Source organism: Watersipora subatra, chromosome 11 (genome assembly GCF_963576615.1).
Source record: "Watersipora subatra chromosome 11, tzWatSuba1.1, whole genome shotgun sequence".
Lineage (NCBI taxonomy): Eukaryota > Metazoa > Bryozoa > Gymnolaemata > Cheilostomatida > Watersiporidae > Watersipora > Watersipora subatra.
The window spans coordinates 24,071,044-24,096,732 of NC_088718.1; the positions used below are offsets into that span (position 1 = coordinate 24,071,044).

The 25,689-nt window shown below is 36.4% G+C and overlaps 3 protein-coding genes across 3 annotated transcripts; all 3 read right to left on the reverse strand.

Annotated features, from left to right (window-relative positions):
* Positions 1–19,618: 19,618 nt before the first annotated feature.
* LOC137407885 (protein PF3D7_1417600-like) lies at positions 19,619–20,968 on the reverse strand. Its single transcript, XM_068094266.1, has one exon. The coding sequence runs from the start codon at positions 20,966–20,968 to the stop codon at positions 19,619–19,621; it is 1,350 nt and encodes a 449-aa protein (XP_067950367.1).
* On the reverse strand, positions 20,969–21,598 carry LOC137407886 (uncharacterized). Its single transcript, XM_068094267.1, has one exon. The coding sequence runs from the start codon at positions 21,596–21,598 to the stop codon at positions 20,969–20,971; it is 630 nt and encodes a 209-aa protein (XP_067950368.1).
* Positions 21,599–24,206: 2,608 nt separating this feature from the next.
* LOC137407887 (protein PF3D7_1417600-like) lies at positions 24,207–25,205 on the reverse strand. Its single transcript, XM_068094269.1, has one exon. The coding sequence runs from the start codon at positions 25,203–25,205 to the stop codon at positions 24,207–24,209; it is 999 nt and encodes a 332-aa protein (XP_067950370.1).
* Between the last annotated feature and the right edge of the window lie 484 nt (positions 25,206–25,689).

The window sequence follows — 25,689 nt, forward strand, 5'->3', positions numbered from 1 at the left end:
ACTTCCTGTCACGGATCTTAAACACTTGCCATGTTTTTAATAAATTCAATTTTTTTGCTCATGCAAATTGTCTGCATTGTGCATCAAAATACTGGTGAACCCATTTTTCATTATTAGTGACCGCATGCTTTAATTTGACAATTTTTTATATTCAACAGCCATATAAACTTGCCATGGGCAAACTACATGTAAGTTAGCCGAGTAGAGTTACTAGCAATTTTACACAAAAAGCGATTAAAAGTTGAAGACATAAAAAGGCGCTATGAAATATTTGAGCCCATTATTTTTTGTTGCGATTGATACGGTTGGTCAGGCATATCTAGATACAGCGCATCCTCAGGATACAATTACTCTGTCATATAATTTGTTCACTTTACGAAGTGGAACATGATCATTTTTCACCTCACCATACAAATCTTATTTCACCATACGAATTCAACAAAATGTTTGCCGAGTTCAAATTTGGAAGTCGGTGTGCTTTTTGCGGATGTCAAAAAGACAAAGACACTGAAAAGCTGTTCACCAAAAATATTTTCACAACGCCCGAAAAAGATGCAATGACCAATTGCTCTCAGTTCAGCAATTCTCATTTATAAAACTCTTAAAACCAGTAGCAAAGTTGGAGTTGCGATTCTTTCAAACAAGTCAATGGTCAGACAACTTCCCTTAACCTGCTAATACAATTCTACTTCATTACGAAAGCAGCATCGTATCATTCAGGCTTTCTTGCCGAACTAGATTAAAGAGGTTTTCAACAAGTTCGCTAAAAGTTATAGTGAAAGCGTAGACAGAAACTGATATGTAAAAATTTTTAGTAATAAAAGATTCGTACAGGACATGTGACAGTGACACGACAGGATGAAAGTAAAAAGGTGAGGTGAAGTGAAAAAAGTCGTATATCAAGATAATCGTATCTTGAGGGTTCACTGTACTTTTTAATCAATATATACAACATTCACCAGTCTAATTTTTAAATGAAGGTGTTTATTTATTATGTGTGTGTGCTGTGTGTCGTAGTAGATGGCACACCTGTCTGCAGAAATTGTGACGTCACAATTTTCGAGCTTATACCATTGAACATTTTTGCGTTAGAGCTCTGGGGAAATCCTATAAACACCAACCATTGTCTGTCTCACCATGTCACACAATGGCTCATTCAAAAGCCAAAACTCTGATGTATTGAAATATATGATAAAAAAATTATGTAATTTATATGCTCTAAAGGAAAAGCAATACTGCAAGACAGGTTTTATCTAAGAATAATGATTCGTGTATTCGAATGTATGTATGGGTATGTACAAGTATGTTCATGCATTGATGTGATTGTACATGAATGTACGAGTATGTATGTGTATGTAAAAGCATGTACATGTACAAACATGTATGTACGCGCAGGTACCTGCATGTATATGCAGGTATGTGTATGTATGAGAATTTACAAGTACGTACATGCTTGTATGTGCTTGAACATGTTTGAAGAGAAAAGTGGAGGGACAATAGAGGAAGTGTCAAATAGATTATCGAAGTGTGGTGGCTCATGGGCGGATTACTACGGACAAAGAATTTAAATTCGAAAAGCAAATTTCAAAAGAGGATCATTGCAATGACAAATTGAATAGTGAAGAATGGAACTTATCATTTGATCCATCTCATGTTCAGTAGGATTACTAGTATTTTATTGTTCCATAGATAAATCCCTTCACGTCTTATCATATAGTTTTGATTTGTAATGATTTTATCGAGTTTGAATTATACTAAATTTGGTGTCGTGGAAATCGTCACTGCCATATAAGTCAAGGATGGATTTTTAAGCTTAAAATTTGGTGTTAAATTTTTGGGCATAAAAACCAGCATTTATGGTATAATATATAAATACAATAATATATAAATGTATATGTAAACATATATACCGTATAACGTAAGAGTTTTCGAAACGAGTTATTTATGTTGTATGGGCATCCACTTTATATAATAATATCTACATTAATCCACCGTATTATTTCACAATTTTCGATTTTGTCTGCATTGCGTTTACTCACAATTATGTTTAATTCATAGATAATAACAATCACACGAAACTCTTCGGTGTATGAAACGGTAGTAACCAATACTGTGGTTATAAGTGTAAATAGATTAGATTGGCGTGCAGTATCAAAAGGCTGGGTTGAGAAACATTGCCTTTTCAGCTTTAATAATGCTACTTGTATGCTATGCTGACACTAAGTTTAACTCACGCTCTCTGCCTTTTTAATACCAAATCTTTTTTGCATACTAGTATTTGTAGAAATACCATCGCATCTATATAGACGAACCATGTGAAGGGACTTGAACACCTGGAAGGTGCGGTATAGCGACGTAGCATCCTGGAGTCTATTGAAACATGGTTTTACCGACATACAAAAACTTGAAAATTGAAAGCGGGCTTGAAAACGTAGTTTAACGTATCAAATCATCTTGATTGTATGCTTGTCAATAATAACTAGCCACCTGTTTCGTGCTGTACTGATCAGCGAATATCTGCTTGGTAGTACTATATCTCATATATAGGTTGGTATGTTGTATAATGCAGAATTAATCAATAATTTTCAACGAACACAACCTGTAAATGTTTGCTTTAATTATCGTGTCAATAGCCTTATTATTCATCAACATGATCACGGAAAATTGCTACTTCCCTTCAAATTTAGCCGATCAATAGATCTTGAAATAGTTTACATACTACATCGAAATATTAGTCTTTGATGTTGTTTGGCTGTCACACCGGCTGAGTTCTGTATAGCTTAATGACTATTGGAAGTAACCATCAGGAACTCATCAGTCATATAGTTGGGTGTCACTAATCAGCAGCTTAAGTACAATCAATAGCGGTGCAACATCAGTTTTTATATAGAAGAATATAGACTCGTATCCAGTTACTATTGTCATACGTTATCCATCAAATTACAAGTCTTGCTGACAGGTGACTATGCTTCTTTTTTGTTTAACTTCATCTACCCTATGAAGCTGAAAAAGCTTCAGCAAGAAATTCATTCATATCCTTAATCGTAGTATTTTAGTAGCTGGTTTTTTATATGACCACTTTCTCATCGCTCAATGAGAAGCTATATCATGTGGTATTTTATTAGATACTGATTTTAGCGCTAGCAACAGTTTAGACTCAGCTATACACAACAACATTCAAGCATGATGCCTTTGATAATATCGTTTGTCTTCTTTATTGTCATATGGTCAGGAAGAAAGAATGAATTGATACCATCATAAATGATTGCGATCAGAGTAGTTCAGAAAATAGCTAGCTTCTCTTAACTTTAATACTCGTTGTAGAGCTTTAGCCTAGTTAACACTTTTGGTATAGTTTCTGGTATACTTGCTGATCAGTATATTCGTTAGTCTAATCTCGCATTCCATTTGTTTAACTTGTTCGGTTGTATTCTGTAGCTTTGTCTCCTTAGAGCTCTTTGTCTCCTTAGAGCTCTTTGTTTGATTAATCAATTTTGGGGAGTATATTTATGACATCCCCGGAAAGTTTTTAGTTGAATCAAATTTGGCGTAACAGGTAACCATGAACTTAGGTCTTCGAAGATATTTTACACTTGTGTGATACAGTGAGTGACTTACTAACATATAACAGACATGTTCGGTAAATATAAAAATGCTTCAGTAGAATTGGTCTGTAGTTTAGTGTTGTGTTATAATTAGTTTGTGTTGTAATTGGTAAACAATGTACCATCTCAATTGAGTATCAGTGAAAGCAGTGGGTATGGATTATGGAATAGTTATATCTATATCGATTCACACAGGCCTTGACATCTGCTTCATTGCATAGCCTATTCAATGGTGGATATTCTATTCACACGAATCTCAGTGGTGTGATTAAAGATATTAAAGGCACCCATTACGCATATGTATGTTTTTTCCTCCCTTGCTATATTTTATTACAAATCTTTAACTAGCACATATTTCTGTTTTCTTGTCAGTTGAGGCTAATTTAGGCTGTTTTTAGTTCAATAGGGTACTTGGCTGCATCCTAGTCTCTCAGTTATCGACTAGCTGTTACTAATACATGTACTTCACTCATGTAAACTGCTTAATTCTTCATAGTTGTTCAGACTAAAGTTACCTATCTTGAGACGAGTGATTCTCATGAGATTACATACAATTTCTTTTATTATTCTCTCAACTACAGTCAAACATGGATAATTCGCTCTCGGATAGCTCGAACACATGGTTAACTCTAACTGTTTCTTTGGTCCGTTCCCACGTAATGATAAATTGCTATAGATAACTCGACCTCAACTCTGTTAACTCAAACAGTTTTTTGCTCAACGACTACCGAGACGGTTGTTATCGCTTTAGAAAATCAAGTCATAGAGGTAAACCTCAATTTTTCGTAAATCATAGGCGTCGTTATTACCACTGTCGGCAAAATATTTTTGTCAATGACTTTTCTAAAGGTTTGGTGAATTTTGATTTTTACCAAACATCTGCTTAGCGATCGCCTTTCGGAAGCATGGAAAAGTGAGGTGACCTTCGCATAAACTTCAAGAAAAATCGGCAAAATTGATCTCGGTTAAAACGCTCAAAAGAAAAAGATGTCTTTTCTTCTGAGCATTTCAACAACAATCAAGTTTTGCCAATTTTAATCTAAAAAACGTCCTAGCAATAACATCACCTCAAACAACAAAACAATCTCAAGTGATAGAAAAATCTCCTACATTTTTTGATAAGAAAGTTTTAAACTTTACATTAGAAGCATTTAATTCTAAACAAGCCATTTATGCTTTTGATTTCTATTATAGTTTGTATATGTGCATGTATCTACTAATAAATAAATACATGGACTTGTGACAGTGCTCTGGTAACTTGAACGCTCTGATAACTTGAACACTTTCACTCGGTCCCGTGAAGTTCGAGTTATCCATGTTTGACTGTACATTGCAAGCTTCAATTTCATTATCTGCTAGCATTGGCGAAGACAGCTAATCTGAAATACATGTTTATTCTTTTTATCAGTTAGGAAATACTGGCATCTGGTCAATATTTCAGGGATGTTTTCCATGACTCATTTGTTCCGCATTCATAAAGCTTATCTATGACTTAGGCCATTTCTACCCTGGAGTAATTTTTTCTTATGGTTTTCGTGCAGTTTTTACCTGAACGGCCTTATATAACCTCATCTTTAAGGCTATGAAGCAAACATGCTATTTACTAGCTTTTGTCACATTTTTTTGGCTAATACTATCACTATCTATACTATCAGACTGCAACTTCTTTTCTGAACAATTATTGAAGTTCCGGCTTGAACAATTGTTTTTTGTGTTTTTTACATAAGTGACCTAATATTTCTTCGTTGAGTTGTTACATGGAATTGAAGGCCTAAAACTTTATGGCAATGCATGTCAACTTAGCTGCGCTGATCTTGGTGGGATCCATGGATCTCCTTGACATTAGACTTGTTAGCTGTTGTTTTATTAGCATGTTAATAAGTTTAAAGACCTGACTGTACATTCTGGCGAAATGCATAGCGTAGGTATTCGCTGTGGCTACACAAATAGGTGCTACTAAAGGATGTGTCGTGTAGACAATTAGATTGACCAATGAGAATTCATTTCAGTCATGTGAAGGCCTTGACGTTCTTGCTGAATTTGCTAGTGCTGTCATTAAACTATCGTCAGCATTCTTATTATCTAATATGAATCATCAACAATTTGGAATAGTAATATCATCTGTGCAAATATTTGCATTGTCCCACGAACAAATGAGCGGAAGCGAAGTATGAGAGTTTTTATGATAAATGCATGTGCACACAACTTACGAAAATTATTCATCAACACTGAGATGAACCCTTGTCTCGAAATTTCATCAACAAATTTAACCATCGTTTTGTAGATTAGTTAAAATATAATGATACAAAACAGTAGTATACAAAACACATATAAGCCTATTTAAATATGTTACCAAGTATTTGTAAATTATCGAAATTCCCTTAAAGCTTACCCATCTGATCGGATTATACACAAATAGACAGATTTATTAGGACGAAAATCGTCACAAAACGCTTGAAAGGCTTGGTTTAATAAAAGTTAAGATCGGAAATTGAAACGCCGGGCGACAGAGAATAGAACGATTAAGTCGTGCGCATTTCGCGAAAAAATAACGTGCACATTTCACCAGTCTATGGCATTGTTGACGGTTTCTGTAATTAATGTAGGAGTACTGAAATCGTTTCATTTTTGCCGATTTCAAACTGACATTTTAGACACTTGAGTATTTTGGTATTCTAACTGATGTCCAACGCAGTGTAAGTAAAGGAAATGACCATATTTTTTCTAACGATTCTTATGAGATGATTACGATATTTAATTATAAGTTTGGATGACTACAGAACAATGACTACGTAGTACAGATTTTCTAAAAATCTATATAAATATCACAACTTCTTGATATCGCTAACTATGACGTTTTTAAATGTTAGCAAAATTGTGCATTGGTTTTATTTTATTACTATATTAATAATATTGATTATTCTAATAATATCAGTGCATTTTACTTTTAATATTGGCCAATATTGCATTTCTCCTATTGCAGGGGGAGAAATATAAACATATAATCTTTTCCTTTCATTATTGCTGTTTGTTGTATATAATAACACCCACACCCAGTACATTACAGCTACCATTGCAGTTATCCTATTGCACTGCAGTGCCATTTGACTGCTAATATTGCATCTCTCAACCATCAGTACCCTTTCTTTTTTTCCAATATAACTTTGGTTGTGGGCTGTATGACAGTGGAATTTCTAGTTATATTATGCTCAAAAAATGTGGCACATTAATGATGAGAACAAATATAATAAAATATAAAAATACTCCATTCATGACGGTGTTAAAGCTGTAGAAAAACGGCTTCGACAGAATTAATTACCAAAAGAGTAATGTAAAATGTTGTAACTTATACTGGTGGTTTTCCAATATCTGTTACAAGTGAATTTATTTTTATATAAAATGTCGTGGCATCTTAATGTAACATCTTGTATACTGTATAACATGTTGTCATCGCCATCACAACACACTTTGTCGGTTTGTGCTAATTGTGCTTTAATGCACTTTATCTACCCCACCTTTTTCTATCGCTGTCGTACCTTATCACTATTTTTCACAGCATTTATATAACTAAGAACTCTTGCTTCCAAGAGCGATTAAAAATAAGAATTAGCATGCAGATATTGCCAAGACTGCCTTATAATATAAAAGCAAAAGTTTTCACTACTGCTAACGTGGACACTCCATGTAATAATGGCGTCTATTGCACATGGTAGGGATTATAGGTAGAATTAGGAAGGATTATAGGGAAGAACTGATGATGCTTACTTAATTAGGATTCCTCAACTTTTAACTTGTTTCCTATTACAAGCCGTTAAGACACTTACAAAACAAGCTCAACTGAAATACTTATACTTAGAATTGTCAGACAAACCGAATATGCATAGCCAATAATCCCCTTTCATAGACTAACCTATAAGAACTCTATGGTACAATTATGTTTGTTTCCGCATCATCTCATTGCTTCAACAGACTTATTGCTATTCAATCAACAGGAGTAGATAGTGGCAAAACTAAACTGTCCTTGACACTTCAACACTTTTAATATTGATTACTAATGCAAACGTGAAATAACCAGGTTATTATGGAATTGAAAATTAATAGTAGTACTATACGTAGAAGCAGAGCAGCTGCCTGAGGATAAGCTACCTGAGGATTGGCTACCTGAGGATTAGCTACCTGAGGATTAGCTACCTGAGAATTAGCTACATGAAGATTAGCTACATGAGGATTAGCTACCTGAGGATTGGCTACCTGAGGATTGGCTACCTGAGGATTGGCTACCTGAGGATTAGCTACCTGAAGATTAGCTACCTGAGGATTGGTTACCTGAGGATTAGCTACCTGAGGATTAGTTACCTGAGGATTGGCTACCTGAGGATTGGCTACCTGAGGATTGGCTACCTGAGTATTAGCTACCTGAAGATTAGCTACCTGAGGATTGGCTACCTGAGGATTGGCTACCTGAGTATTAGCTACACCTGAAGATTAGCTACCTGAGGATTGGCTACCTGAGGATTAGCTACCTGAGTATTGGCTACCTGAGGATTAGCTACCTGAGGATTAGCTACCTGAGGATTAGCCAGCTGAGGTATAAAACTGATTGTCAAAGTAACGAACTAACTTATAGATAATCAATGTGTATGACTTTTTATTAGCAAAGTCCTTGTGGCTATTTTAAGCTTTGACTATTTTTTGTGGAAAATGCAATGCTCATGCTTTCTGAAAAGTTGGTGATTCATCAAATGTGCTGAAATGTGACTAAATTTGAGCAAAAATATCTGGACACCTGACATAACATTGTGTAAACTGCAAATCAAAGTGGAATTCAATCTATTTAGGTCTAAGAGGTTTAACAATACATGCTAGATTTTTATTTTACAACTATATTATATAAGCTGTAAACATTGAATGTTCAAACATGAAAGGTGTTTAAGGTCCCATCATAGAGAAATGTGGAAGCAAACTTGGGTCCTGGTGTTAAGCTACACTTGTCATTCTGCTTACTTCAAGGCTCCATGTTGTCTAACCTGATGGTCAAGTTTTTGTAATTTGCCAATTTTGACTGGTACATTGAAATACACTTTCATTGGCTGATTTTTTAAACTGAACCGACTAGTTCGGTGGTTAAAAATTAAATAATTTGTTCTTTATTTTGAAGTCTAATATAACCGTTAAATGGCCAATTCTAATCTCTAGTCAACAACTAATGTGTAATGCATAAAGCTTCACTTTTATTGTATGATAAATAAAAACAAATAAACTCGTTATTATTGGGAGGTTCCGAGATTGGCTCTTACATGTGATTCTGTGACTCTAGCTGGGCAGTGCTTTATTATCAAACGGGCATCTTCGTGTTTAATAAAGGTCTTACCCTTACGGAAGACGTCAGACAATGTTGATGCATAAACATGCCGTAATTAAATGAATCCTTCAGTACTCAGTAGCCACATATAATCTATAACCTAATTCTATGTAAACCACTGATTCTCATTGACCCAGTCTTTTTGCTTAAATCATTTATAAAGATTGAATCAATACAGTATATTGAATATGGTATATTCAATATACTGTATTCAATATACTGATTGAATGTAGGATACCATCAGGTATTTCAGATTGATAGCACGCTTCTTGTATTTGATGGATTTTGTTATAATTTTTTATAAGTATTAATGCTATATTTCAAAGCAACTGAATTTACGATTTACCTCAAAGATCCATACTAAAAGTCATCGTAAGTGAGCTGGTATTTGTGGTAGAAGAAACTGGATCCTTAGCAAACAACTCATCATTTTAAAAATATATTACAGTCTTAGACGAAGTGCTGTAAGAGAGACTACATAAAGGTTTAGCAAGAAATAAGTTTTTAATCTTAATATTTGTGCTTTAACATTGTGAGCGTTTTTTTATGCTTTTTGCGTGATGGCACTTTTTACCTTTGCCCTTTTCATGTTTTGCTGCCACCTGTACACGATGCGTGCAGACCTGCCACCTGTACACGATGTGTGCAGACCTGCCACCTGTGCACGATGCGTGCAGACCTGCCACCTGTACACGGTGCATGCAGACCTGCCATTTGTACACGACGCATGCAGACCCACCACCTGTACATTATGCGTGCAGGCCTGCCACTTGTACACGATGAGTGCAGACCTGCAACCTGTACATGATGCATGCAGACTTTTGTGGCTAACAGTTAAGACTTGATCCTTATTTATCTACATTTTTTTTTTAGATCGGTTAGTAAGAGTGAAGTCAACATTTTTATTTATGTAACAATGATAGCTGATTCATTGAATGCATCGCTTAAACTGATTTTTGAAATGTCACAATAGTGCCAGAACATTTTTTAGAAATGGCAGAATACACTAGAGCTCGCAGTTTGTTAGCAGCTGATAAGCTTATTGTAGCAATAGAGTCGCTCATGTACATTAGTATTAACTGTACAGCAACCGTGGACAAGTTTCTATAACAATAGTTCATATAAAAACATGGCCGCCATACTGCGCTGAATTGTTATAACTTTTTATGTACGTATATTGCTATCGTCAAGCTGCCTTGTAGTTGGTATGCACTTTCTAACTTAATAGCTGGAGCCATAGTTTGCGTATTAAAAAGTAATCTGGGATATAAAGTAACTGCAGTTCATCTGCCATTTATAATGGAGCCTCCAAAACTTCCTGAACTTGAACCTTGACACTCACTTAGCCGTGCAGCGCCAAGCCATATACAAACATTTATTTCAGTGAGAGAAGCTTCTGCTTTCACAGCCAACAATTCATTCAAGCCAACTATATGGGCTTTCACTGTACTCATGCGGTCGTTGACTGTACTTGTTAATGATTGCACGATGTAAGGCTTTGTTGAAGCGGCTCATTTATTGAAAAGAGCAGTGTTGAACAGGTCCTTATTCAAATCCGCGCGTCAGAGCTCATAATTTTTTACTAATCTCTCACACGGTCTGCACTATGAAGGAGGAACTGCTGGTTGGTATGTGTGGTTTAGTTGCTCATTGTTTTCTCTGCTTCATTAGTTGAAGTTGCAATCAATTGGTAGCCGATGTTTCCAGTTTATCATCTCCAACATTAGTGTTCATATGCGCAATCTATTTTCTGTGTTAAGATTTTTGGGAAAATTAATTCTTAAGCATTTCATCCAGCCGTCTAAAGGGGTTAGCTTTGTGGCTTTGGTGATGGAAGCTCTACAAGGCTATATGAGTTTGACTCTGAGCATCGTTAGTAAGTAAGCTGTTAGGACCAAAGCTGTTGGCTGATACAAAATAGAAGGCTTGAGTCCTTTGAACAGTATGTGCAGTTAGTTTTTTTGTAGTTACAGTTGTTACTGTTCTCATTTGTGTAAGCATTGGCTTTCTCTGCATTTCCATAGAGGAGCAAACAGAGTGCGTAGCTACGTATTTAGTACGGTTACTTTCTCATTTTTGCGTGCCTCGGAGTGAGTTTTTAAAGTGGAAATTTAGCGATTATACAGTTGGTCATGTCTGGCCACGACCTGTTAGTGGCTGTAATAGTCATGTAGCTGTTGTCCCTAAATAGCGTTTTTATTGCTCTGTTTTGTTTAACAGTATCTACTTATGCATTATATATATGCATTATATATATTATATAATATTACATACATGTAAATATATATGGATATATGCATTACTGTAAATGTAGGTTCTCCAACCTACTGAGTTACACAATATGGTGCAGTTTGTATAGAACACAATTTAAACAGTTGATATAGATGACTATGTTGCATCGAAAATGTTGTATCCGTAACGATTACTTAGCCAATATATCTGTGTTAAACAAATCTGTGTAACGCAAATCTTGTACAAGACCCAAATTGGTGTAAACCTAACATGCTTTATTACGAAATATCTGATTGGCTAGTGTTGTTAGTTGAGTTTTACAACTTGATTGGTTGTCCCCAATCTAAAGTCATGATTATAACAGAGACGATCATGACAGACATGATTATAACAAAACGCATATAAACCTATCTAAATATGTTACCAAGTTTTTGAAATTTGTAGACAATATCCTAAACCTTACCCATCTGATTGGATTATACATAAATAGACAGATTAATTTGGTCTAAAATCGCTATTAAAACTTTGACAAGCCTTTTTTAATCAAAATTAAGACCGGCCAAAGAAACGCCGAGAAGGCCGTGAGACAGAGAGTAGAACCATCAAGTCGTGCGCATGTCACGAGAAAAACGTGTGTATTTCACCAGTCTATAGCATTGTCGAGTTGCTGAAGGTTTCTGTAACTAACGTAGAAGTACTGAAAAGTAATCTTTTCTTTTTTGCCGATTTCAAAGTAACTGACATTTTAGACACTTATAATGAGTACTTTGGTCTTCCGACTGATGTCCAAAGCAGTGAAAGTAAAGGAAATGACGATGATATTTTTCTAATGATTTTTATAATATTAGTACGATGTTTAATTATAAGAAAAATTATTCGATTTTATAAGATTTAATTATAAGAATAGTCATTCGAATTTACAAGATCGAAGTATATAGTGACCGATGTTGGGCAATATGTTACTGTTATTATTTTTGTAAATAATTTTGTTAAATAGACTTTCTAAAAATCTAGATAAATATCACTTTTTGATATTGGTTGCTATGACGTTTTGAAATGTAAACAAAATTGTGCATTAGTTTTCTATCATTATACTGTTTTACTATATTAATAATATTGGTTATTCTAATAATATCAGTGCATTTTACTTCTAATATTGGCCAATATTGCATTTCTCCTATTGCAGGGGGAAAATATAAACATATAATCTTTTCCTTTCATTATTGCTGTTTGTTGTACATAATAACACCCACACCCAGTACATTACAGCTACCATTGCAGTTATCCTATTGCACTGCAGTGCCATTTGACTGCTAATATTGCATTTGTCAATTATCAGTACCCTTTCTTTTTTCTAATATCACATGGTCGTGGGCTGTATGACAGGGGAATTTCTAGTTTTAATATGGTGTAAGGTTCCAACTCGATGCGTAATGGAGACATCCATGGAAAATGACTAGGCTACTGGCATGGCCTTTCGTGGGTTGGCTCAAGCTGACTCATTCGTAAGCTCTATTGATTTCCAACAGTTCATGCAGAGAAATATAATTGTGTTTATAAAAAAGGAAGTGTTCTAATCTATCAAATAACTTGACAGCTACATACATTGGTATGCGTGTTTAAACTGTAAAGCCATCCAATACGTAAGAGCACAGGTCAGCCTTGAAATAATTGGCATCACTCCCATCGATGTAGTAGTCGAAGGATCGGCCTTATCAGTGACTATTTTGCGATAAAAAGACAGAAAATGAAATATAGCAAAAGTTGAACTCCCCATAATAGTATTTTTAGCAAAATCTGATGTATAGTAAATAACGACTAAATGAAATAAATAACACAACATTCTAAGTAAAAGTTTACTATGGTGTTTGTATGATTTTTCTGGCTAGTACATGATGTAGAAGTTAGTTGAAGTGTTGAATATATAGAGAGTAAGAACATGTATGTAGTGGTACTAGTATAAAGTCCTGTTACTTGCAGTCTCCGCTCTCTCTCTCTCTTTTGGTCAGATGCTGGAACTACCTGTTTTTATGTTATATTTGTTGCTTATTGAATTCGCATACTATAATGTAATAGCCATAACATTTGCAAGAATGCTGAATAAAACATTCGAACTAATCATGAGTTATTTTTTGCTTGCTAATAATATTGTAGCTATCATAGCGGTATCTTATGCGCTTAATCTCATATTGTCATTGCACAATGTTAGCTCTCTTAATCTCATATTGTCATGACACAATGTTGGCTCTTTTAATCTCATATTGTCATGGCACAATGTTGGCTCTTTTAATCTCATATTGTCATGGCACAATGTTGGCTCCCTTAATCTCATATTGTTATGACACAATGTTGGCTCTCCTAATCTCATATTGTCATGACACAATGTTGGCTCTCTTAATCTCATATTGTCATGGCACAATGTTGGCTCTTTTAATCCAATGTCTATGGCATATCAAATATAAGTTTTCTTTACACACACTCCGCATGTCCTAGCCAATTTCCCTTGCGAGTACCTTTAGCGCAATAAGTATTTTTTGTGTAGATTACTCTTGAGAAACTTGTTGAAGTTGCCCTCGGCTATTTCTACGGATGCGGCTAAATGCAGTTTGATAATACAATCACTGTTTCATGATGCTGCTAAACCGCAAGTTTGTCTCATCCGAAGTTTGCATCCGCAATATGGAAATGGTCAAAACCCGCAAGTCAAGCGAGTTTTGTTACTCGCAAATTTATACCGAATGTTTCATGCTTGCAAAAGATAGAAACGATACTTACTACTGGTTTGCATGAAACTGCCGCACAAGCTGTTGATTTTAAACATTTCCCACCCTTCAGTCATTCCTATTTCAAAGAGAATGCTGCTAAATAAGACAAGAATGTGACGCTGTGACATCTGGCGTAGGGTTCTTTACTGTTTCTAGCCTAACGCCCTCGTCAATCCGCAACATGTGTATTCTCATTGAAACACTCATTGCACGCTAAGTCAACGTGCGCACAATTCCAATTCTGCATAATCCGTACCATAGAAATATAATGGCGACTAGTTGCACAATAGTGCTTTATTAAGCTCTGCCTCAGTAGTTGTAACAAGGAAACCTAAAAACAGCAGAAAAGATGGCTATACTCGGAGCTGACGTTGTCACCGAGTCAGCACCGCTGAGGACCTATATGTAGAACAGCCATGTTCATCCAAGTTATTGTAACCATCACATAATGAAGCTTATGAAATAAATGTACATGGTCATTAATTCTCAAGCACTTAAAAAATGAAAAAATAAACAAAGGTTGATATGGAATCTATAACTAAAAAATTTGCTTCTCTTGTGTATCTGTTTAAACACGTGATTTGGGCATGTAAAAGGCAAACCATCAGGCTGTATTCATCTCGTCTATGCTTGAGTTTCTGACCTTGTCCGATTTGGCGTATTCTTTCTTTCTCGAATTTCTGCTGCAGTACTAAATTCTGACTGGCTGTATGCTTGTATTTTAAGCGGACAGTCTAGAGAGATGCAGCTTCCTATTGATTTTAATCACAAACAGTGTTGAAAAATTATTAGTGAACACGCCACCTGAACAGTTGATTTATTCGAGACTGTCTCGTTATTAGACTATGGTATCATGTCTGCAAGACTTTGGAGCCCTCCAACTTGGAAGCAAGCTAGAGGGCTCCTAGAAACTTCTCTACAAGGAAACATTCTTAGACCTACTTTTAATGGGTGTGATACATGACACATTAGAAGGATATGATAGTCATTTATCTCATAACCTTTTGATAAAGCCACTATGATTTGTAGCAATTGAAATAAGTGACAGGCAGCTGCATTATAGGCCATATCTAAACTAACTATATATAAAATGTTTTTGCTGTTGGTCTACCAGTTACTCGCACAACTGCTATTGCAAGCTACAGAAATTCAGACAGTAAAATATCCCAAGCTAGGCTATCTCTTTGAATGCATTTGGGCATTGATTTTGAGCCTAAGCAAGATTTTTTTACACACTTGGCATTTTCATCCAAGTATTTGAAGTGAAGCGAACTACCGTATTATCATATTTACCATGTTTTTGAGAGAACTTTTTGGGAGTTTAAACTACAATGTCAACGGTTGCTTTCTACTTGTAGAGTTTAGTTCCTTATAACTGAGTCTCATTTTATTATCTTTGTTGTTGCCCTGAAACAGAAGCATAGAAAAAATCATTTTGTTAGATTTGTATGTTGTGTGGGACGTATATGACGTAGGCTGAAATTTGAAATCTTACGCCTATAATGGGCAACTCTTTTATTTTTGGTTTTTCGCTAGACAAGAGAGGGCTAGAGAAACACATTCTACTGATTCTCCTTCTAGCGCTGTCGCTGTATCCCATAACAACCACCGCTTGGATGGCTGAATGTGATCCGTGTCCAGCTGGTACAAAAAGGTTTCTTGAGTGCCCTTCCCCTAATCCACAGTGTGTTCCGTGTGATGTAGGAACATTTAACCCATCACCGAGGTAGGAACATACAAAGCTAATCGGGTATGTTACCAGTTTGCGCTAAAGGGACTGCTTCTCAAATGTCTGTTAGGATATCTAGTATGGCCTGAGCATCTTGGTTCAGCAGATACGTTGCAGATGTCGTTACATTACAGATCAGACAGGCAACTCGGGTAAAAGTCTCATGCTGCCAGTTTATTTCTACTATTTTTGTGTTTTTTGTTGACGGAATAGAAGACTGTAAATGCATTCGTATTTCAGCTGTGTAGTACTATTAGGCACTATAGTTATTTCAAATATTTTCAAACTTTGCATGGTTGATTTTCATTCACCTCAAACAATAAAATTTATTTTCAGTTTGGGCATATACATTTTCATATTTAATTCACCGATTCAAAGAAAGCTTAACAAAGGTTAAACATCCAACGAATGCTTCCTACTTGATATTAGAGGTTGAATATAGTTCCTGCATTTCATTATAAAAGCAAGAAACATAACATGGTTTGTATTTCTTTTTAAACATTTGATGTTGAGCTAGAGCAGGTCTATGTGAGCTGACAAGCCGAGCAGGTCTATGTGAGCTGACAAGCCGAGCAGGTCTGTGTGAGCTGACACGCTGCCAGTGTTTACCTAACTCACTTAACTCTCCATCAATCCTACCAGACCTATTTCTAATTTGCTGCACGGCTTTTGCTACTGGATACTCATTGTTTGTTAACACTGATGTAAAAATATCTTTAGTGTAATTAAATTGGTAGTATTTTAGGCGAGATGCAGCTGAGCGCTGAGCGAACTTTATGTTCTTACTCGTAATGCACTAAATGCTGTTTCATGTGCACGTTTACGTAATTAGCTCACAGGCCAAGCGATTGAGTGAGTGTTGGCCAGGTATAGTGCTCTAATCTCATGTAAAATAATGAGACACGCAGTTGGCCGTTGGCTGGCTCTGGTCTCTCTCCTTCAAGTAATTATTACAGTTCTGAAGGTTCTAGTGCCTTGATCCTGGTCTGTGCCGGCAATGTATAGGCTGTTTCCAATCATTAGTGCTCTTACAAGTACTAACAGGTGTTTGTCCAACAATTAAATAATTTTTAAAATTTACCCGAGTGGAGTCATGTGAATTACAGCGACCCGACCCGTCGCCTAAAGTGCCTGAATCGCGAACAAGAGGTCAAAATTCAACACTCAGAAAAGACCATTGGTGATGGCAGAAAAACATTCAATTTTAAATCCCATGTCCCGAGGTATATTTCTATAGCAACATACTGTAGTTCATTTAATTATTTCCAACGCTCAAAGACATGATAATGCTTAAAAATAGTTGATATAAAAGTATTTTCAAACATGAAAAACTAAATTTTATGTAAAAAGCTAAATAAATATAGTTGTAGTTGATATAAGGAGGCCTTTATTGTTACTTTCCAATAACAACATGTGGAGGAAAGTGTTGTCATGGCAATGCATAGATTTAAACTAGGTGAAGTTTGGGATATCCGCTAATTATTAGCAACTTATTAACTTTAATTAAATCCTATTCTTATTAACTTTTAGCATTTTCATTTTATTTGGTAATCATCTCCCTCCTTCCATATCCTGTATGTCCTAAGCTGTAATGTTGTGCGAAACTTGAGGTGCTGTACTTTTATTTATATGCTAAGGCAGTTGTAAGTAGAGTTTTGACTGGCCATGAAGCCTAACATATGTATTTCATGAATAAATCGATCTATTGAATTTGTTTCATAGCCAAAAAACCTATGACAGCTTTTTAACAAACAATAACTGCAGTTAATTTTACACACAACACTTAAACAAGGGCATCAATACGGAGATATTACAGACAAGTACCTAATATAACACATTTATTATTACTTTACATAGGAGACACGCAAACAGAAGTATTCGCATGGTGATTTGTAAGTTTGCTGGTGAAAATACATTATGTTGGGTAACTTAGTCCAACTTGGACTACTTAATCTACCTACTCTACTTACTCTACTTACATGTGTGAATTAATTTGGTTTCTTTTTAGTTTACTTTTAATTGTCATCTTCAGTATCGACTGCCCTGTTCGTACTTGGCCACTTTGAGTGCTTCAGGAAACTGTAAACTTTGTGTCTTGATAATTACGTTTGATGCCAGTCAAATATTTGTTTGAATTTTGTTTGCTTAATGCTGTTGTTTTACTAGTGTTACCTTTGAATCCTTGCAGCAACAGTACAGAGTGCAACTCATGCACCCTCCGCTGTAGGATTCGCAAGCAGGAAGTCTACAAGGAATGCGGTAAAACTAGTGACCTCATCTGCAGGTGTCCATCCGGGTACTACTTGAGATCCCCAAACGATCTGAGCTGTGAGAAACACAGTACTTGTTCTCCAGGCTTCGGAGTTCTCTCGCAGGGTAAGTAATACCACAAATCTATCATCTCCTATTTCTCACTGGCCGACATGCTTCCCTCTACACTCGTAAAACCGTTTAAATACCACATTGAAATTCATTTAGAAGAAAAGTAATTTCATAGGGTGATATAATTATATTTTTAGTTTTTTAATGTCAAGAAGCTGGTTGTTATAATCACAGATCATACTCTCTACTTTTGTATGCTTTGACGATGTCGCACATCTGAGCTGTTTTTCCTTATCAAAAATAATTGTCTCGTCAGAGGTTTTTCGTTTTCTCTAGAGTTAGAGAAAATCGGAGGTGGCCACCTTTATATAATTCCTAGGCTATTGTTGAAAGCAAAGTTGGTTCACAGGTTACGAAACTACTAACAGTACTTTATATATTTGTTAACCTTCTTTAGGCATTTATATTTATCAATATATGATGCTGATGAGCCTTCTAAAGGTTATTTACAGTCAAATCTCGATTTACGATCTCTATACAGAAATTGGACGATATGCGGTATAAAATTGAAGCACTATTTTTTTTTTACATTTGTGAAAATTTCTGAATATCAGCTGTTAATTAGAAGTCAAAATTGAATTGCAAAATTAAAATATAAATCAAATTAATTTAATGCAAAAATGAAGTCATATACTCGCTACAGTAATCGCTCCTCTACCACCTGAACATTGCCTAGTCTGTCATACATTAATATCTCCTCTATCACCTGAACATTGCCTAGTCTGTCATACATTAATCTCTCCTCTATCACCTGAACATTGCCTAGTCTGTCATACATTGATCTCTCCTCTACCACCTGAACATTGCCTAGTCTGTCATACATTTATCTCTCCTCTATCACCTGAACATTGCCTAGTCTGTCATACATTTATCTCTCCTCTATCACCTGAACATTGCCTAGTCTGTCATACATTTATCTCTCCTCTATCACCTGAACATTGCCTAGTCTGTCATACATTAATCTCTCCTCTACCACCTGAACATTGCCTAGTATGTCATACATTAATCTCTCCTATATCACCTGAACATTGCCTAGTCTGTCATACATTAATCTCTCCTCTATCACCTGAACATTGCCTAGTCTGTCATACATTTATCTCTCCTCTACCACCTGAACATTGCCTAGTCTGTCATACATTAATCTCTCCTCTACTACCTGAACATTGCCTAGTCTGTCATACATTAATATCTCCTCTATCACCTGAACATTGCCTAGTCTGTCATACATTAATCTCTCCTCTACCACTTGAACATTGCCTAGTCTGTCATACATTAATCTCTCCTCTATCACCTGAACATTGCCTAGTCTGTCATACATTAATCTCTCCTCTATCACCTGAACATTGCCTAGTCTGTCATACATTTATCTCTCCTCTATCACCTGAACATTGCCTAGTCTGTCATACATTAATATCTCCTCTATCACTTGAACATTGCCTAGTCTGTCATACATTAATCTCTCCTCTACCACCTGAACATTACCTAGTCTGTCATACATTAATCTCTCCTCTACCACTTGAACATTGCCTAGTCTGTCATACATTTATCTCTCCTCTATCACCTGAACATTGCCTAGTCTGTCATACATTAATATCTCCTCTACCACCTGAACATTGCCTAGTCTGTCATACATTAATCTCTCCTCTATCACCTGAACATTGCCTAGTCTGTCATACATTAATCTCTCCTCTATCACCTGAACATTGCCTAGTCTTTCATACATTAATCTCTCCTCTACCACCTGATCATTGCCTAGTCTGTCATACATTAATCTCTCCTCTATCACCTGAACATTGCCTAGTCTGTCATACATTAATCTCTCCTCTACCACCTGAACATTGCCTAGTCTGTCATACATTAATCTCTCCTCTACCACCTGATCATTGCCTAGTCTGTCATACATTAATCTCTCCTCTATCACCTGATCATTGCCTAGTCTGTCATACATTAATCTCTCCTCTACCACCTGATCATTGCCTAGTCTGTCATACATTAATCTCTCCTCTACCACCTGAACATTGCCTAGTCTGTCATACATTAATCTCTCCTCTACCACCTGAACATTGCCTAGTCTGTCATACATTAATCTCTCCTCTATCACCTGAACATTGCCTAGTCTTTCATACATTAATCTCTCCTCTACCACCTGATCATTGCCTAGTCTGTCATACATTAATCTCTCCTCTACCACCTGAACATTGCCTAGTCTGTCATACATTAATCTCTCCTCTATCACCTGAACATTGCCTAGTCTGTCATACATTAATCTCTCCTCTATCACCTGAACATTGCCTAGTCTGTCATACATTAATATCTCCTCTATCACCTGAACATTGCCTAGTCTGTCATACATTAATCTCTCCTCTATCACCTGAACATTGTCTAGTCTGTCATACATTAATCTCTCCTCTATCACCTGAACATTGCCTAGTCTGTCATACATTAATCTCTCCTCTATCACCTGAACATTGCCTAGTCTGTCATACATTAATCTCTCCTCTACCACCTGAACATTGCCTAGTCTGTCATACATTAATCTCTCCTCTATCACCTGAACATTGCCTAGTCTTTCATACATTAATCTCTCCTCTACCACCTGAACATTGCCTAGTCTGTCATACATTAATCTCTCCTCTACCACCTGAACATTGCCTAGTCTGTCATACATTAATCTCTCCTCTATCACCTGAACATTGCCTAGTCTGTCATACATTAATCTCTCCTCTATCACCTGAACATTGCCTAGTCTGTCATACATTAATCTCTCCTCTATCACCTGAACATTGCCTAGTCTGTCGTACATTAATATCTCCTCTATCACCTGAACATTGCCTAGTCTGTCATACATTAATCTCTCCTCTACCACCTGAACATTGCCTAGTCTGTCATACATTTATCTCTCCTCTATCACCTGAACATTGCCTAGTCTGTCATACATTAATCTCTCCTCTATCACCTGAACATTGCCTAGTCTGTCATACATTAATCTCTCCTCTACCACCTGAACATTGCCTAGTCTGTCATACATTAATCTCTCCTCTACCACCTGAACATTGCCTAGTCTGTCATACATTAATCTCTCCTCTACCACCTGAACATTGCCTAGTCTGTCATACATTAATATCTCCTCTATCACCTGAACATTGCCTAGTCTGTCATACATTAATCTCTCCTCTATCACCTGAACATTGCCTAGTCTGTCATACATTAATCTCTCCTCTATCACCTGAACATTGCCTAGTCTGTCATACATTAATCTCTCTTCTACCACCTGAACATTGCCTAGTCTGTCATACATTAATCTCTCCTCTATCACCTGAACATTGCCTAGTCTGTCATACATTAATCTCTCCTCTATCACCTGATCATTGCCTAGTCTGTCATACATTAATCTCTCCTCTATCACCTGAACATTGCCTAGTCTGTCATACATTAATCTCTCCTCTATCACCTGAACATTGCCTAGTCTGTCATACATTAATCTCTCCTCTACTACCTGAACATTGCCTAGTCTGTCATACATTAACCCTTTAGCGACCGCGAGGTTACGATGGAAAAACCACTAGCGTACCAGCCAATAACTGGCGCGATTTGAGCTTTCGACATGACCGCATAGAAACTGCAGTAACTTACATCAAAATTGTGGCAGTTACATAAATTGACATGCATAGGAAAGCTGAGAAATTTATCTACAAGCTGATGCTTCTTCTATGTAGATAGCTTGCAAATATTTACCAACAGAAGTCTCAATTTGCTGAAGCAATGATTTTTTTATTTTTGTACGTCATTTTCAATTGTATTTTTCTAATTGATAAAGGCAATTGACAGTGTTGTCTAAATAATTCTTGCATAGATTCATATCTTTACAACAATTTGCAAAAAAAAACTGGACGTCAAAGAGCATTGAAAGTGTAGATATGAGCTCAGTTACAATGCAGGAGCGCCTTTCCAAATTTTCACCGCGTGACCCTAACGACCTGCGAAAATCGAGGCTTGACATGGCCGACTAAAATTGGCAATAACTCGCATGCAAATTAGCATGGAGCTATAAATGAATATGCATTTGAAAGCTTAGAAATTTCTCAACGGACAGTCATTTATTCCCTGCAAATCGGCTGTGCACACTTTAGTCAAAAATCTGATTTAATAAAGTTGTCACCTCTTTATCATGAAATATCGATTACAAATATATTTTTAAAAGCAATATCTCTGCCAAAACTGGTTTATGATAAACATATGCACGGTGTCATATGTTTACAAGAGTTTGCAAAAAAATTGGGTTATTCAATCGCATCAAAAGTTGAGTTAGGTGCTTCTGTGCATTGCGGGAGCAGACCTTCGAAATGCTCATATCGCAATGGCGATAAGCAGTGCAACTGTTACCCGACATGGCTTCTCAAACTCTGCTATAACTCTCGTGAAAATTGGCATTAGACTGCAAATGAATATGCATCTGAAAGCTGAGACATTTTCCTTCAAGCAGCTTGTCGAGACTGCAACTTGATATGAATATATTCACATATATGATTTTTTACTGGCAGATTTATGTGCATTTCTTGAAATTATAGATTCAAGTAACAATTTTGCATATAAACTCATTGCACGGATTCAGGTGTGATGCAGCTAAGATCAATGTGTGCTGCAGCAAGGATTAACTGGTTGTGCACAAGAATTGAGTGGTGAGCCTGTATTCACACATTTTGTGAAGCAGCAAAAGACAGGAAGCAACATTTATTATGAGCAGTTACAGCAAATGATGGAGAAATCATTCTGCTAGATGGCAAAGCAATATGAGAACTGAACTCTTTTGATAAGGTGGGTGATAAGGGCAATGGGCATCAAATACAACATATCAATACACAACAAATACAATAGATAATGACATTTCAGCGAACGTATATACAAAAGCTAGCAATACAAAGCGAGGAAGCATTTGCAGAAACTAAATAAAATACAATTTGTAAATAAATTTATTTTGCATGGTCGGGATCAAAATATGACTCGCATAGAAGTATTCCACAAGAGAATCTGCTGCCGGTACCTTCAGCTTTACTTGCTCATCACCCATGTATACAGACAACTTGTGCACATAGCCGGAGACAGCATCGGAGAGCAAATAACTTTGATCCATATCTGTTAGATGGAATACACTGTCTGAAGTTGAGCCGTCCTTTCCATGCCAGCAAGCTTTCATCTATAGATAGAAATTTATCAGGCAGCAAAACAGAATATAACCAGTCGCATATCGTGGCAAAAACATTTTTCAACTTGAACAATTTATTGCCAGCAGGGTCTTCAAAATTGTCTGTAAAAGGTAAACTTGCTTCTATTTTTCTTTCTACTTTCAATTTTATTAAAAATCCGCGTAGATGATGAAGGATTGTGGACCGGTAAGACAACAGAGTATGCTTTTTGAGAATACCTATATGCAAAACTAATCCAATAACTCGTCACATATGTTTATCATCAACAGGCTCCGAAGCATCGCGATGTTTTTGAAAGCCATATTTATTCGTTTCGTTAAATATTACATTTATCATGGCCAATGTTATAAAAAGCTTCAAATAATAAAAAATACTTACCTGTTTAAGTATTCGAACTTATCTCCTGCCATGCTGTCATCAAAATGTAATTATATTGGTTTTAAATCAGCTCCTCTTTGATATCCGTCATTATTCCCTGTTTCAACGCCGGCCGTTTCAATCCCACTTTCGCAATCCAATTCACTCTGACGATCTTCTTTCTCACTTTCATCGTCTTCCCCACATTCTTTTGACCTGAAATCCTCTTCTTCACTTTCGAACCAGTCGATATCATCCTCTAAACAAATTTTTTAGCCGAGCTCAAATAATTACGAACGTCCATGTTGATCAACTTTCCATAAAGAAAGATCAAATCTTTACAACGTGTTCTTTTTGCACATGCGCATAAAATTTATTATTTATAGCCTCAAAACAGTAGTAAAAAACTTACTGAAATTGCTCAAATTTTTAATTTTAATTTTTAGCGTTGTTTTTAAAATAAATACAACGTTTTAAAAAAGGTCTATCGAAAACGGCAAAAATGTCGGGTTTGTCGGTTTTGGTACGCTGAGACATTGCTCGTAAACCGACAAAGGTCGGTCTTGGTACTCAAAGGGTTAATATCTCCTCTATCACCTGAACATTGCCTAGTCTGTCATACATTAATCTCTCCTCTACCACCTGAACATTGCCTAGTCTGTCATACATTAATCTCTTCTCTACCACCTGAAGATTGCCTAGTCTGTCATACATTAATCTCTCCTCTATCACCTGAACATTGCCTAGTCTGTCATACATTAATCTCTCCTCTACTACCTGAACATTGCCTAGTCTGTCATACATTAATATCTCCTCTATCACCTGAACATTGCCTAGTCTGTCATACATTAATCTCTCCTCTATCACCTGAACATTGCCTAGTCTGTCATACATTAATCTCTCCTCTACCACCTGAACATTGCCTAGTCTGTCATACATTAATCTCTCCTCTATCACCTGAACATTGCCTAGTCTGTCATACATTAATCTCTCCTCTATCACCTGATCATTGCCTAGTCTGTCATACATTAATCTCTCCTCTATCACCTGAACATTGCCTAGTCTGTCATACATTAATCTCTCCTCTATCACCTGGACATTGCCTAGTCTGTCATACATTAATCTCTCCTCTACTACCTGAACATTGCCTAGTCTGTCATACATTAATATCTCCTCTATCACCTGAACATTGCCTAGTCTGTCATACATTAATCTCTCCTCTACCACCTGAACATTGCCTAGTCTGTCATACATTAATCTCTCCTCTATCACCTGAACATTGCCTAGTCTTTCATACATTAATCTCTCCTCTACCACCTGAACATTGCCTAGTCTGTCATACATTAATCTCTCCTCTACCACCTGAACATTGCCTAGTCTGTCATACATTAATCTCTCCTCTATCACCTGAACATTGCCTAGTCTGTCATACATTAATCTCTCCTCTACCACCTGAACATTGCCTAGTCTGTCATACATTAATCTCTCCTCTATCACCTGAACATTGCCTAGTCTGTCATACATTAATCTCTCCTCTACCACCTGAACATTGCCTAGTCTGTCATACATTAATCTCTTCTCTACCACCTGAAGATTGCCTAGTCTGTACTTTTGTATACATGTCTCTACGGTAAAGTAACTATAAAACAGGTTTTAGCTAGTATTGTAGTAGGCTTACAGTAAAACCTTTATTTGAACTCCGCCTCTAATAAACCGCCACTGCAAGAGACCAGTGGAAAAATCCAGCGGCACCATTTAATTGTGCGTCATTTCTATTTGACCGCCATTTTGACATTCTTTGATATTTACGAACAACAAGATTCATCCCAACAATCATAAGAACTCTGATTTGAAGTAAACAAGATCTGAATCCGATCCATTGTTTGCAGATTCGTCCATTAGGTGCTTTACAATTTCACCTGAACACCAAGTACTTCGATGAGCGCTAGGATATCCCTCTTACAACACCATTTGACGTAATAGCAGCCATTGTTATTGCATTGAAGTCCGTTTCTTAACTCCAAAGATTTACAGTTTTCTGTTTAAACTCTGA